Source organism: Thermobia domestica, chromosome 8 (assembly GCF_964235325.1).
Source record: "Thermobia domestica chromosome 8, izTheDome1.hap1.1, whole genome shotgun sequence".
Lineage (NCBI taxonomy): Eukaryota > Metazoa > Arthropoda > Insecta > Zygentoma > Lepismatidae > Thermobia > Thermobia domestica.
The window spans coordinates 231,143,225-231,160,494 of NC_137461.1; the positions used below are offsets into that span (position 1 = coordinate 231,143,225).

General features: G+C 33.9%; 1 protein-coding gene across 2 annotated transcripts in view; it reads left to right on the plus strand.

Moving 5' to 3' along the window:
• Positions 1–17,270, plus strand: part of LOC145693484 (RCC1 and BTB domain-containing protein 1-like) — a 170,300-nt gene that overhangs the window by 27,861 nt on the left and 125,169 nt on the right. For both annotated transcript variants that reach the window (XR_014132793.1, XM_081769526.1), the window contains exons 5-6: positions 10,283–10,441; positions 16,354–16,604. Coding sequence is in view for 1 of the 2 variants with exons in the window: in XM_081769526.1 (XP_081625652.1) it covers positions 10,283–10,441; positions 16,354–16,604 (410 nt within the window). In the remaining variant the exon portion in view is untranslated. The remainder of the gene's footprint in view (positions 1–10,282; positions 10,442–16,353; positions 16,605–17,270) is intronic.

Consider the following 17,270-nt stretch of genomic DNA (forward strand, 5'->3'; position numbering starts at 1 on the left):
TAATAATAACATAAAAAGGAACGGACTCACCACGGTTAAGCAATTTAAAAAAACACCTTATCAATAACTGCCGATCACTCATCAAATGGTAGTGCATCTTAGTATGAAATGGCTGCATCAAATTGTATGTTCTTTTGTTCAAACACGGAAGGTTGCCAGATTATGTTAATGTTTTTGTTGTACCAATACTGTTAGTATTCTTTAATTACTAACTCCCATTTTTTAACAAATCCTTCTTTATGCTGTGTTAGAAAAATAAATATATTTTCGAAAACAAGTGTTTCTATTTCATTCTTGGCTGCAGATAAAATTCTTGAATCTCTAGTTTTATGTTGTTTATTTCAGGGGTGTCATTTGAGGAGGGCAGGGATAGTTTCCTCTTGAATTTGAGAAGCACATTCTTTTTAATAAATTGTATGCTAAAATGATAAAAAACGTGAAACTCTTATGTCAATGGACAATTGCCGTTTGCCCCGTAGCGAAACCTGAAATGACGCTACGGATTTCTTCTAATGTTTCAAAGTCGTGAAACCGGATGTTCTTCTTTTGCATTTCTGAGATGCTGCTTGACCCATAATTTTCGATTTACTTTCCTCGTGTTTATGTACTCCAATGCGCAATAAAAGTTGCGCGAAAACTCACGATTTTTCGCATTTATTCCATTTTCCTTACGTTTATGGGTAAAGTTCAGTTATTAGTATGTAGAGATAATAGAAAGCAATCCATCTAAGGAGATATTTCCAAAAAATATAATAAAATAATAAAAGTATAAGCAAAAAACAAAATTATGCTCGGTTTTGTGTATACTGGCAATCATGATTTCTAGGGATTTTTTCAGTAGCAGAGCGCGATTGCGGAGGGAATTCAGTAGGGAAGTCGAGGAGTTGGATCAAGGAACTAGATAGTGGAGTAAAATGTTGCATTTATTTGTTAAAACCTAGTGGGTAGATTGTCTGCCAAATATAAATTAGCTTCTGTAACCAAGATGTCGTACGGAAATATAGAAACAAAGAGGAAATCTCCTGTCTTGAGGTTGAAATTGACATGCGCTATGGATATTAGCATTTATTTGTTAAGAAAAAGAGAATAAGCCAAAAAGTAGTTTCCGTGGTTAGGTTGGTAGCGTGGTGGATTAGTAGTTCTTACACTATTTTGACACTAGATCGAATCCCATCCCACCCCATCCCATTCTTTTTTCTTTTCGTTTTTTTTCTTTTTACAAATTATAATTTTCATGTTATAAAGAACCGAAGCAATATAATAAGGACATAACTTATTGATATTTTGCTGTAATGACGTATTTATCCAGTATTAGAGTACTATTGGTAATAGCTATTGTTTTCAGTTCATGCTGTTGTATAGTTTCTCTCATCCTGTTTCCTTGGGAAAAGAACAATTTTGTCTCCAACAAAGTGTGAAGGATATATACGGACAGAAAAAGACATCTTAGTACCAAACGTGATTTATCGTGATGAAATGGACTAGTTTGCCATTATTAAAATATATATATATTTTATATTTGAATATATATATTTGAAGTTGGCTTCTCTTTAGCGTTTAGCTAAAAAAAATATTTTTGTTCTTTATAAGACTATACTTTATAAGGCAAGGTGTGTGATCATACTCACAAATTTAGACTAGGGAGTGAAAGATAATTGTTTATACAAACATTATACAGATTTAGGTGCGTGAAACACCAATACACTTTGGTCTCGCTTATCTGACCTTCCTTTGTTCCACATACCGTATGATCCGACATATCATTGCAAATAGCACCAATCGGCAAGAAAAACTGCAAGTTGTGATCCTAATCTGTTTTTTATGTTCTGGAGTCTATCGCCTAGCGCGCCCGTCTACACCTTGACTCATATGTCTATCATTCAGTGCACACAGGTATCCAGGTTTTCTATTCGGAGGGGGTCCAACACGAATCCTCGTAAGCACGTAATTCTAATGTTTTAAAAATATCAATAATAATAATAATAATAATAATAATAATAATAATAATAATAATAATAATAATAATAATAATAATATAATGCAACAGTTCTATATTTCTCTTAAACTTTTTGCTACTTTTCATTTATAAACCGGTTTACCTTGGAAACTGCATTATAGCACAAACAAAATGAAACATATTTTCGAGAGAAATGTAACTAAAGAAAACTGTCTGCTACGTATATCACATAACAAAAATAGCAAGAAGACATTGAGTGTATCGTTCTAATATATTAAAGTTAAAAACAGAACGGAAACGAAATGTTAATCCTATTTAAAACTGTTCTTTAATTCCACCTGGTATAATGACATTATGGTAGATTCTTAGAATTATAAGAAGACAACAGCACATCGCCCAAAATTTGGACACTGACTCCAAGTAAACTGATATAAAAGAACCTCAAAAGGGTAAAAGCAAGTTTATTAAAAAGTGCTTGAGTTTCGGAGGGGGCCAGCCCTCAGGCCCTCACGCTGGATACGTCCCTGATTCAGTGCAGTGCATTTATTTGTTATAAAACATGGTTATTAGATGCGTAATATGTAAAATTATATCATAAGTTTACTTTTATAGCTCTTTTCTTAACACATTAATATTATCCGGCGTTCTGCCTGCCTGTTTATGTCGAATAAGCGAAACTCCACTGTATTTCCAAATCTAGCATATACATGAACTAGAATTGTATCGTCCTAGAACAGACAATAGTGTGAAATCCTTATATTAAACGGCTGGAATAAAAAAAAGCATAAGTACTCTTTTGGTAGCGTGAGAACAAATTACAAACAATTCAATATATTTCCTAGGTATCAGATTATCATCTTATTGTGTCGATGTGTATTATTTTTTAAACATAGTTTTAAAAGTCATACCATTCGCAGTATTTCTAAGGAAATCGAAAGAAACACTCCTATGTGCCTCTTATGGCAAAGTGGCTTAAGTGCATGGTCCGAAACCGATTCCCACGTTAAGGTATAGATAGAGTTCCCATATTTCAAAAATGCAAATCCGGGATGCTACTAAATTACGAGAATCTTTGAAATGCTTAAAATTGAAAGAACTGTTGAATACTAATTTACTTTCCTCCATTAGATAGAGTTGCTCAAGTATTACGTTATCACATTTTTATTCATTTCACTAGACCTTCTTCCAAGGGCGCCGATTTCTCTGTAAATTTGGGGGGCACTCAAATGCAGAAGATATATATATGAGGATTTTAAGACAAATTGCACTCAAATTATGCCAAATATTGTATATTCATAAATACAAAGGAGACCCACATTAGCTTTGCCCCCCCCCCCCTCCCGGCTTTCCAGGATCGGCTCCCTTGCCTTCTTCCTAGTTAAGCAAACGTAAGCAGATGATTTACTCCCTCCCCCTGTTAAGCAAAATTGTTCTTTTTTTTTACCTCAAGATCTGTTGTGTTCGTGAAATAACAGCAGGAATTTCCTGATTACTTAACCATCTAAATAAATGTTTTCACTTAGAGCCATCCCGTCGATTCGCGTTGCCTAGGATTAAAATAAATTAAGGGTCAATAATGAAGATGAGACTTCCATATCAAACATGAAAAGACGTGTGGATCGGAGATCTTTCTTTGTTCGAACTTTGATTTTTTTCAAATCCATGATGGTAAATTATATTAGGAGTACAATTTTCGAAAGTAATAGTATACGATCGTAAAACTATGTTACAAAACGATGGTTTATTGCAAAATACTTTGACTCAAAGAATAAACTACAAGTAATAAACTTATTACTTTTCCTGAAGAGTCTAAGTCCTGGATGAGTCGGATGGTGTCGAGCGTAGTGCTTCGAACGATTGCCTCTCAGAAGTCGAAGTCGGCATATGTTCCCCATTTTTGCAAAACACTCTTGGTCGATTACAATCTGCCTCACTTATGAGGGGACAACTCCATGCCGTAAGCGTCGGTCGACCACCGTTAGGCAACTAGCGACATGTCCGCAAAAATTGGCGGTCCCACATTGACGATCGGCGGTGGTCCCACTTCCGTTTAGAAAATTATACCACCAGCGGCAGAGAAGCGACGGAACACCAACGAACCACAAAATTATTCCCCTAAAATACGTTAAATCGCCTATATGCGTAATTTGTTTTCATTAAGGTGAGTCTAAAAACATTTTTAAAAAAAGTAAAAAAAAGTGGCCTGAGCTGGGCGCGAACCACCAACCTTAGGGTTACTAGTGGCGTGTACTTCCGAATTCGCCACGGAGGCAATTGTGAAGACACAGCTTGTAGAGTGATAAATCGTTAACGTCTTTTAATATTTCTAATCAGAGTGCTTCTTTAACCGTGTATATTTGATGATAACTGTTTGAAATCAGATCAAATGCACTCGCCATGTAATTTTATAACAAAATGGCAAGCGTCTATTTACTTTTTTCATTGTTTTCCCATATTCACTTGCTAGTGATCGGCAATCTTAAAATTTTTCACTTCATGATGTAAAGGCAGGAGTTACTCTTGACCTCCGGAGCTCAAGTATTGTCCTTATAATAAAAATTCGTCAGGGAAAAATAATTTATAATAATAACCGCATGCACATGACTAGCGATAGTTCGTGCTGGTCCCTATGCGATTCTCCGTGACAAATCAAAGGAGCGCGGATCAAAATGAAGTACTCGCTGTTACGCGGTGGTAACTTCAATACCCCCCGACTCTAGATATCTGCTTCGACTCGACGAATCCCTGCCACTAGTGGCACACTAGCGACAATCCTTCGACGCGTCGCTATATCGACGATGGCCATTTACCGGCAAGTGAGCCACTAGGTGTTGGCGATGTTTACGGCATGGGGAAGCTAATAAACAAACAAATCAATAAATAAATCTAAAGCCTTATAAAAAAGTTTTCCCAAAATTTACATCTAGCAAATCATTTGTTGGTATTCCAGAACTGTAAATTCACCTTTATTCATAATTTACTTCTATCGTAGTTTTGATATGAGAATAATACGTCTGAAATTGTAACACAGGTCATTAATACTTTTTGCTTTAGTCAGATTTAGCAGTTTTACTTAACAGTCAGTCAATTTGGATCTGTGATTTCAGAGTTTTAGAGATTTCCTTAAATTTTTCATTTCTACAACAGTTTGCAACTAACACCATTAACGTATCTCGATATTTCCATAGGTAATGACTTGATCACTCCCAGTATATTTCAAACAATAAACTACGCTGTCTTACTCCATTAATCCGAACCACATTTAATATCCAACAACTTTGTGCTTTTTCCCTTAAATCTGCAAACATTTTACTAGGTTAAAACTGAGCAGTTTCTATTTTCTTCCTTTCTTGCTAAAACAAAAGTGTTCTTTAGACAACCTAGAAATGATGACTCTATATTACATTATGTTGCATAGGGCATTTTATGCAGCATATCATTTGACAGTTGGACGCTTTCTCCGTATATTGAAAGCAACAGGGATTAAGTCCTTCTACACTTACATGAGAAGTAAACAAATTCTTTTTAATTCGTGGAATTGTGCCAATGCATTAGGTCCAGAGAGTTTTTAATTTAAGATTATTATTATTATTATTATTATTATTATTATTATTATTATTATTATTATTATTATTATTATTATTATTATTATTATTATTATTATTATTATTTTATTGACTTAAGTTTTCCTGAATATTAAGCAATATTTCACAAAAAGCTGGTATTTTTAAATAAATGTGTTCGATATCAAGTTTTCATAAAGTAGTCACTCTCTCCTATAAATAATTTCAGAGGGGCCACTGTGGCTCAGTGATAAAGTGTTCACCTTTGGTGCATGGGATCCTTGGTTCGATCCCAGCTCGCATCGAATGAATTTTGTGATGGACAAACACCATGTGCATGGGTTTTCTCGGGGTTCTCCCGTTTTCTCCCACTTTCTTCATTCCACCATTTCATTCATTTCTCATCATCACCGTCTCCTTTAGCCTAGCGGGTATAACCGTGGGTCGTAAAACTTAAGATTTGATTTCAAGTAATTCCAACCCAAACAGTTGCATAAAGTATGTCATTTCGAATAAAACAAACTACTCTATAAAATTTTGAGTATTATTATTTTTTATATATACAATTCTAGCGGACCTTATTTCTAAACCGAAGTTTAGGAAGACTAAATTCACTTTCTTATTATAATAGACTCATTTCAATTGAAGCAGTTAAAATAGTTGGGAAAAATTAGAAAGCCATGCCCCATATTCCAGTGTGCCACAACCGGATAACACGGCACACTGGCGTGCCCAGCAAAATGAACAGTGTGACGCAAACTTTTACCTATTATTTACAAGAATATTTGTCGAGTTTATTTTATTTATTATTATCAACAATTCTTCCACGGATCAGCTGTCTGTATACAGTTAAACAAACAAGTATCACATTGAGGGAATGAGTACTTTCTGAGAAAATCGTCAAAAAAGTCATCCCCAAGAATAAAATATCCCTTGTATATCTTTTCAGGACAAACGAGTTATGATATTTATGAAATACGAACAAAATTGCCTGAGTCGTTCTCGTCAAAATCGTAGAGTAAAACTTACTCCGAAAAGTAATATACCACTTCTAGCTTTTTAGGATAATGGAATTATATCATATCGTTAGGTTATTTATGTAACATTTATTTATGAAATATGAACAAAATTGCGTCAGGCGCTAATGAGAAAATCGTCGGAGAAGAGTAAACTACCCTTCTGAATGTTTACAGGACGAACGAGTTGTGTCATATTGTTAGGTTATTAATGCTACATTTATTTATGAAATGTGATTGAGAAAATTGTTCGAAAAAACGCATCCCATACAATAAATTACACCTTATGTATTTTTTCAGAGCAATGATTCATACTACGGTGAAGGGTTATTAATAAAATATATATTTGTAAAAAATAAGCAAAATCTTTACAGCTGTTTTTGAGACAATTTAATTATTTTAAATTTTCATTCTTCAGTAAAGGACCTGTGTTTTTAGATGTCGGAGGATATAGAATTCGAAACGATAAAGTTTTATAAAAACTTCATGTCTAGAATTTGGTCCAGATACATCGAACAATATGGCCTCTATTTGAATGCATGTAAAAGCGTGACGAACCGATAGACAGACATCAAAATCACTTTTTCGATATGTGGGGGAATGAAACTTGAATTCATTGAAATCTCGAATTCGATTTTTATCACTATCACTACATTTCTTCTTTCGTCGCTCGAACGTGAAAACGAATAGGAATACGACACGTAAGGCAATAATTTGTAATCCCCTAAATTTAATGACTTACGTTTAATATGTTGCCATGCTAGAAAAAAAAGATTATGCCTGTTTGTTATATCATTTTAATATCAGTTTTTCACGCTACTATATAATGTAGAAATATGGCATGATTATCATTCATATTCATACTATCTTTTGGAAATATTCGTGTTCCGCATACATAGATCTTTATAATTTAGTTACGTTCAACGAAAGCATTCTTGCACTTGTGGATATGAAGAAGAAAAGAGAGAAAGTCAATACTCTAAAAAACAAAAAACACAAGCACACACACACACATAAACGATAATTTGACATCAGGTCGATGTAACAAGGGGTAAGACTGGAAAGACTGTCAAGGTCGCATATGTTCTTTTTCCTGTTCCTGACACACAAATCCGAAGTGAGTTGTCTGTTGTTCTAGAACGGGCAGGGGAGGTGAAACATACAAGACCATAAACTGAAAGCAATCGCTGTTTTCAATAGTAGGCCTACACGTATTCTAATACTGAATAAATACGTCGATTAAAGGATACTATCAATAAGTTATTTCCTTATTAAATTGTTTCGGTTCTTATTTTCATCAAAATTATACACTTCCTATACTGTTTTGTAAAAAAAATATATATGGGATGGGATGGGATTCGATCTCGTGTGAAAATAATAAAATAACTGCTAGTCCGCCACTCTATCCACCTAACCACGGAGACTACGTTTTGTTTGATCTTTTTCTTAACAAATATTGCTCGTAACCATGGTGCGTATCGCTTCAAACCTTAAGATAAGAGTTTTTCTGTTTAATTCTATATTTTCGTACAACAACTTAGGTACAGGAGCTAATTTATATTTGGCAAACCATCTAGACACCAGGTTTAAACCAATAAATTCAATATTTTACTCCACTTTCCAGTTCCTTCCTTCGCCTATCGCCCCTCCTTCACTGCCTATTGTCAATTTGCCTTCGCAATTGTGCTCTGCTACTGAAAATCCCTCGAAAGCATGATTGCCAGTATACACAAAACCGAACGTAATTTTTGTTTTTTGCTTATATTTTTATTATTTTATTATATTTTTTGGAAATATCTCCTCAGGTGGAAAGCTTTCTATCATCTCCACATAGTAATAACTGAATTTTACTCATAAACTTAATGAAAATGAAATAAATGCGAAAAATCGTGAGTTACAGTATACGCGCTTTTTCTTTCTTTCTTTCTTTTTTTTTGGGGGGGGGGACGCATGTAGGTACCTTTCCAGGCAACTAGACTTCATTGTTTCCAATGTTTTCGAAATTTTAATGGTGTGCGCAAACCGTGCTGGGTAAAAATCTTATTCAATGCAGTTGTCGATCTGGGAAATATAAGTAATCCAATCCATTTTATTGATTATTATTGTTATTTCTTAATCAGTAATCTCAGTTTCAAGTCCGCCTAAAACAGGATCTATTCAGGCATCTGACTTCAATAAGTAATCGATCTACTTCTTTAAATTAGACTTGCACGAAAAAGCTTTAGAACACGAAGAGAAGTGTTTTTGCCATATATTGGCTAACACTGATTGAATATAATGAATGAAATAAACAATACACACAGTATTAGGACAACAGCAAAAACATTAGTTTGGCAAGCTTCCTGCTTGAACAAAACAATATGAAACTCCAGCTCGTCGTTTCACAGCGTGCAGCACTACAATTTGATGCATGACCATCAGCTACTGACGGAATGTTCGTTTGCACTGCTCTAGCCTGGCGAGTCTGTTCCTTTTTATTTCCTCGGTCTTTTATTACTTTTTCTACTCCGTGAGCAAGGTTTAAAAGGAGAGCTGAAAGGTAAGAAGTGTAAGATATTTTCAGGAATTAGAATTTCAAGTAAAGTAAGATGATAGTTAATATCACTCAGTGTGTTTACAACGAAATTCCTGGTTCTTCGATTTTAGTATTGAGCCGCAACCATGGTTGAGGAGGGGATGTATTAAAGTACGAACCATTGAAATAGTGCAGAAGCAATAGCTGAGTTTTTTATAAACATATATATAAATGAAAGTATACTAGAATGTAACTAACTAGACTAGAAATGAAAGAATGTAACTATATATATATATATATATATATATATAGATATAGATAGATAGATAGATAGATAGATAGATAAATAGATAGATAGATATAGATATATATATATATATAATTTAATAATTAAAACTGAGAAGTATACATCACGTTTACACACTTATTTTTCAAGATGTCTACTTATATCTTATTATTATTTATGGTTGTCCTGCCAACCTCCTATCTTCAATCCTATTATTTAAAACATAAAACTATACAAACATATGAATATCTTTTCACATCGATATTACAATTAGAATTAACATATATTTCTTTTTCTTTTTCTTCTTCGACATAATCAGTCTAGTACATATATAAAATACTTTACGACTTAATGATCGTTACAAGTAGTATAGTAACAATATATAAATATACAACGTACCGTTGTATGTTAGCGTATTGTCTGTTCTTGATTTCCTACATAAGATATAACTTCTATCTCCATTTGTAGAAAAAGGACATTTTATGTCAATTTACCATAACGTGGCATTTAAGTACTCATGCATCAGTGATCTCTAGATGGCTAATACAAAAAGTGAGTCTCGTATTTCGTCACATGGGAGATTTAATAGTTACGAATACTCGTCTCCTTTAGACAGACTTGTATGGCATAATTCTCTAGAGAAAACAAAGTTAGACATTATTGATTTTAACTTTACCCTTTCATATTAAGCAACGGGAGGGGAAAGCGTTAACTACTTTTTCAGAAGTGTTTCGCGTGATAATAAATCAAAGGTGCATGCTTGAGCAGGCAGTGAAAAAAAAAGTAGTAGCGTGTATTATTATTATTATTATTATTATTGGTATATTTTAATATTTTATGAATTTCTTGACGGTTAAAGTAAACGTTGCTTTATTGTTTTATGAACAACAGAAAATATTGCTATTTAGATGCAATTTTAGAATATAAATTGCTTTTGTCTTTTAGGTTTTCGCTTGGGGCCAAAATAATTGTGGCCAAGTTGGGTCTGGCATGAGCACAAACCAACCAACACCAAGAAAAGTAGCAGCTGGCATTGGTAAGCGAGTTGTGATTGCTATAGCCTGTGGTCAAACTTCATCATTGGCTGTGACTGAAAATGGAGAGGTACTTTTTTTATTATGTGTATTTTGTACTTGTAGGTACTTGTACTTGTATATTTTGTATTTCGTATAATTGAAGCGAGCGTAATCGAATTAGTACAATTCAATTTCAGGGTGTCTGTCGGTCACGAAAGTCATGAATAAGTCACGAAATCAGAAAACGGTCATGAAAGTCAAGAAAAAGTCACGAAATTTAGCTTTTGGGTCACGATTTTTTTTATCTGTACAAAATCTGTAAATATGGATTTCCAAGGAAACAATTTTATGTAACCGAAAAACATGAGATTGCAGATTTCAGAGATATTTCAAGACAACAATGGCTCCAGCCAGCACGTGGAAACTCTTGAGAAACCTCGGTTGAGAAAGCACATTCTGCTGATAAAAAATCCTTAAAATCTCAAGACGCAATCTTCCGGATAATTTAAATTTTGTCAATCTAAGAAATTTCTGGAAGAGATGAATACAAAGATTCTTACAGTGTTACAAAGCATTTCCGTATACAATTCTGAAATCAAAATGCTGATTTAATAGTGATTATTTAACAGTTATATAATGACCTCGTTATGTAAATTCTCTTTAACGTAATATTACTAAGTTGCAGTATTTGCTTTTTGTAACAAAGATAACAATTCATGAAAAATGTAAATACTTTTCATAACGCTATTTCCTTCTTTCTTTGTCAAGCAACATGATTTAATAAACACAAGTGATTATCTGAATAAAATTAAGTTAAATTACTTTCAATGATATAATGTATCGTAGTATTACCAAGAACTGAACCCAAGTACTATAGCATCCCATAACATCCCCCAGCGATTAAACTTCGACACATTCGTGCTGTCGGAAAGAAAAAAAATGCAATTTACAAGAAAATAAATATATATATATAGTCTTGGTATGACGTAAATAGATAAAATATTAAATGTAAAAAATAATGTTAATGTTTCAGTATCACTGTTAATGTTTCACTGTAATGTTCGGATACTAAGATAGTAATAATAACACCAAAGTAATTAGAGTCTTTAAAGTAAAATTACTGTCCTTTTTATACGCATACATTGTGTAGATATTGTCTTTTGCTTTATGTAGTATTGGAATTGTAATATCAGTTTCAGATCACAAAGACGTATTGAGATAAAGTTTGTGTAGAAAGTTGTTCCAGTACATGCTGCCATCTGGCGATGTAAAAACAAAACATTAGAATAACACCACAGTGGATCACAGGTAAGTATAAGTTCCGCCCACACCAATGAATGAACGTCTGCGGTCTTTCTTGCTCTAGGCGGGATGAGTTTCAATTAGTTTTCACAGTTTGCTAGTGATCTTTGATCTGACGCCAAGGCACATTTGATCTACTGAGAAAGGAGTTCCCACGTCAATAATCACATGTTTGTTAATAAATAATTAAGAAACCAAAAATGATTACTTTTATCTTTGAACTCACTACATTTTGCACTTGTACACATAAAACACGGCACTTCAACGTTAAATTTCTGTAAAAATTCGCACTTAAAACACTATTTTTGATAAAGTATTTGTTATAACTTTTCACTAATTTATTCACTTGTTGCTAATTATGGCACAACCACTCATTATGAAGGTTGCACACTGCATGGTGATGAATTGAGAAGAATTACTTATTGCCAGGAGAATAGCTGAGTTATTGCAGTCTTTTCTGTGATGTTCGGGAGCAGAATCCGGGTCGGTCTTCATTCGAAAATTATGTTCGCTGAATTTCTTGCGGGTTAAAATGATTGTTCTTCGTGCTCACTTTATTATCTTCTGGCCAAAAGTTTCGGGTGGTGGTGCGGTAACGATTTGGTATCGGGTGGAAGAGGTTTTTGGGAAAAGTTGGTTTTAAATTTTGTTGTGTTTCAATGTAAGAAGTTTCAATTAAATAAATAGTGTTTATTGTGTCACTGTTGATGCTTTGTTGTGATAAAGAGAAAAAAAATGTGCGTTGTTGTTTGCCCTTGGAAAGGCCTTGACCTTGTGCGTTTAAACATGGATTATACTAAGGCGCTCATGTAAGAAGTTGTGCCCTAATATGTTAGCCCTTATTGACTTCTGCGAAACGTGAGTACTATATATATATATATATATATATACTATACCAGAGAAATCTTATGTCTATATAAAAATCGCGTATATCTGTGATTAAATAGTATAACTAATAAGATTATAACTAATGATACTAATATAACTAATAAATTATGTACAATGTCACTGTCGTGATGTATTATGTTTTGGTTGTTATATATGAACAACCTTCGGCTTCTATATGGATAATGATTTGATGATCATCTTAGTAATAAATTTTAAGTAGTCGCAATAGGAATTTTAATTCTATAATCGAGAATGTATTTGTCAAAATGATAGTCAATTATTTAAAATCCAGCATGCATCTGCGCACTATGCAATTAGGATTAAAGTCATTGTTCGTGATTGTAAACATGTCAAAATCCTGAGTATTGGCTTACATCCTTTGCGTTTGTTGGCCGTAAAAAGAGCGAGGAGGATTCAAATATTTCCCATATGCCTATTCTCCCCGTGCGAAGAATGAATATTTCAGCTAGTATGCCATAAAATAGCGAAGTCCACATGATTTCCTTTTCGTCAGTTCTACGTCCAATCTCCAGTAATGTGGATTAGTATGTTTATTGCGAACCAAAAAAGCACGTAAAGAGAATGGTCGGGTTTTCGAGGGAGATTTATCACAACTACATAAGATCAAGTGAAAATCCTTCTACAATGAGGGCGGCGGTGGCTCTGTGGTAGAGCGTTCACCTCTGGTGCGTGGGGTCCGCGGTTCGATCCCAGCTCGCTCCAAGTGAGCTTTGTAATGGACAAATACCGTGTGCATGGGTTTTCTCGGGGTTCTTTCGTTTCCTGCCACTTTCTTCGTTCCACTATATCATCCATTTCTCATTATCACTGTCTCCTTTAGCCTAGCCGGCATAACCGTGGGACGTAAAACTTAATTTCATTTCATTTCCTTCTACAATGAAGGAAAAAACTGTATTATGCTGTTTTATTGTAAAAAATAGCTCGCTTCGGTAATCATGATCATAGTTGTATCGCATTTTGCGATGCAATGCAGCTTTAATAAAGCTGATATACGAGGGAAGTCCAAAAAAAAAAAAAAAAAAAAGTTCTCGGAATTTTATTGTGGCTTTTCATTACCACAATGTAAGTACACATTTACTTAATAGTTTTTAAAGTAGGCACCTTTGGAATATACACACTTCCTCCACCGCCGTCAACTTCCCTTGCCGAAAACACTGACGGAAGTTCTCTTTTGGTATGTTGTGAAGTTCAGCCGTCGCATTGGTTTTCATGCTTTCTGCTGTGGCGAAACGGGTATCGGTGCTGTTTTTCCTAAAACACTGGCACTCTAAACTGATTTTAAGGCTATCAAAGTAAGTATCTGAAGCAGATTTCCCCAATTTTCTCATACACTTGATGTTTGTGCATTGTTTGAACCTCGATGTTGCACCAGCTGATTACCACATACACTCCTCTGTTTAGCTATACTACTCGTATACTGACTGTTATGACCTGTTCACACCTATCACATTCATAACTAGGCAACTTAAGGATTGCACTGTACAAGATTCACTGTGATTGCATCATAAACACCAAAACTAGACCAACTTTCCTTGAACTTTTTGACTGCCCCTCATATATTATGAGATTATTAACGTATTACTTCGTGCACCGATTTTGACAATTCTTGTTTGAAAGAGTATATTTCCGTTATGGTTTCTTGTAAATTTCGTGAAGATCTAACGATAGTTTTTGGAGTTAGACTATGAAACTCTTCAATGGATAACTGTTCATACCATAACTGTGTCTATGATCACGCATAACATCGACATAGGTTGATTTACTTTTAGAAAGAGTATGCTTTTGCATTGAGTTCATATAAATTTGTTAATAATAATAATAATAATAATAATAATAAAACTATTTACCAACACACCACACAAATTTCATTCGGATCTGATCTAGTCTTCCGAGTTGGACAATAAAACTCTTCAACGGCTAACAATGCTAATACCGTAATTAACAGACTTCATTGTTTGCATGTTTCCCACAACTTCAACATAGTTGTGTCGATTTTTATTTATTTATTTAAGTTTTAAAGAATATACTTTCTTGCTAGTTCCGTATAAATTTTATCAGAATCTGATGACAGTCTGTGCAGATAGACCATGAAACTCCTCATCAGCTAATATTGTTAATGTCGTATTTCCGTAATACATAGACACTTATTATTATTATTATTATTATTATTATTATTATTATTATTATTATTATTATTATTATTATTATTTTAAAATATGTTTGTTCACGCATGTTTCGGAGGCCAACCCGTTTCATAGGAAGTTATGATCCTGCCTTTAGTTCAGGTTTAGGTATTACTTATTTAGTTTATGTAGCTAAACTAATGAGATAACAGAAAAGGGGAAAAATTAAATTTAAAAGAGAGATAAGCGATTTCTAAGGCAGTAAAAAGCAGATGTAACTTTTTTAAGAATTCAATATTAACTGACTTAAATAAGAACTCTAAAAAGTAGAACTCCCTCATAGCTATATGGTGAGCGTATATGTCTTTCGCGTGGGATATCGGGGCTCGATTCCAGTGAAAGTCCCCCGTTAAGCTTAAGTTCACGTCTCATATAACCTCGCTGCTGACTGCTGTGCTGTAATCAAGAAACAAATAATCTAAAGAGTAGAAAATAATAAAAGACGAAAAATAATGATAAAACAGAGCTTAAAAGTAGAAAATACTTCATTACTATTAACTCGAAAAGAATTGAAGTGTGTATTATGGCAAACAAATTGATAACTAACATAATTAGTTTTGATTGTAATTTTATAAAGCGTTAATTTGTTTGGCTTGACATAGATTTAATTTTTTATTAATAATAGTAATGAATTATTTTTCGCTTTTTAGAGTTTTCTGAAATTTGCTAATATTTATTTTTATTTTTTTTTTCTCTCGCTTTATTGTGTATGTTCTGAATAAATAGCATGAGCTTCGTGAGAGTTTTTATCTTTTAAACTAATCTCTACCTTTATGTTTTGTTTGTTCTTCGATAAATTGAAATCAGTTGTGATTAGAGATGCATTACAGAAAATTGACACAGGAGTTTGTTTTCGGAACAATACATTGTGTATCATGTAGTCCTCCGATCATTCTCAAAATTTTCCTTCCAATCCTAGAATAAATACTTAATTTATTAGGAAATCAAAAGAATGAGCAGAGAACGCACAAAATATTTATCGAGCGAAAATCCCAGAATGGTCGAAAATTTCTTCCCCATTTACCCTAGGAAGAACAATGTTCTTAAGTAAGAAATCCTTTTCCCGGATTCTGTTATCACAACATTTAGACTATTTAGAAATTCACAACGAAAGATTTTGGTATTTGATTTATTAACAGATACTTTTTGAAAATGAAGCCAAGAAGTTATGCCTTAAGTAATATAATTCCCAAAGAATTACGGAGAGTAAATTATTTCGAATTTTCAGCATAAAGCCACTTCAATTCCGATTAGAAAACTCTTTCAATATGTAGTATAATGGAAAAGATAACTACCCAATCTATCTACCACCAAAATTGGATTTCACATACCTAAATTTTATTTCCTCTTTCTTACCACAACCATCATGTGGTACCTCTGGTTCCAGTAATTCTGACTTGGACCTTTCCACCACCCTAAATTTCCATTATTAACCTCGAACGAGGTTGCTGACAGACGACACCAATGCCATCTAGTGAAGGATTTCGAAATTCGAAACATTTCATCTCCAATATCTCTCAGGAAGGGAAAAATCTGCACAATTCCAACCTATTTTGTGATGTGTTCTTGTTTTTTGTAGTTTCTGATTGATATATTTTTGTTGCAGGTGTACGGTTGGGGTTACAATGGAAACGGTCAACTCGGACTTGGCAACAACACTAATCAGCTCAACCCATGCAAAGTAGTGAATTTACAAGGGAAAGTGATCACAAAAGTTGTGTGCGGTTATGCTCATACAATGGCTTTATCAGATGAAGGTGCACTGTTTGTTTGGGGTGCAAATAGTTATGGTCAACTTGGAACAGGAAATAAAACAAATCTGTGCGCGCCAACTCAGATAGCTCCAGAACTTGGAAGGTAAGTGATTTGTTTGCTTTCGTAAGAAATGAACTGAGTTTTGTTTTTGTTTGGTCTAACTAACTAACACTATGGACTATGGAACCCGGAAGTTCAATGCTGCGTTCACAAAAGTTCTTCATTGACTTCTTTCCTTATCCAACTGAATCCAGTTATTACTTTGTATTTCTATTCCAGCGAAATCCATCTTAATATTGTCCTCTCATCTGAGCCCAGGTCTTCCTAATGGTCGTTTCCCGATTGAATTTCCAGTCAAAACTTCGAAAACTTTCATACTTTCTTCCATGCTGGTTACGTGAGCTTCCTAGACTCGACAACCTTAACAATGTTTGGTAAACGTTTTAAATTATGCAGTTTCGCGTTATGAAGTTTTCTCTATTCTCCATTCCCATTCCTCTTGGGTCCGAATATTCGCTTCAGAATCGTATCCTCAGATACTTTCAGTGTGCGTTCTTCCCTCAGAGTAAGTGACCATGTTTCGCAATCATACAGCACAACATATATTATTATTGTCACATATATTTTAATCTTTGGATTCCTCTACAGAGTTTGCGACGACAAAATATTCTGAACTGAATAATAACACAAATTCCATGCTTTCAGTCAACATTTAATTTCTTCGTATATATGGTTTTCGTCTATTAATAGTGATCCTAGATATTTGAA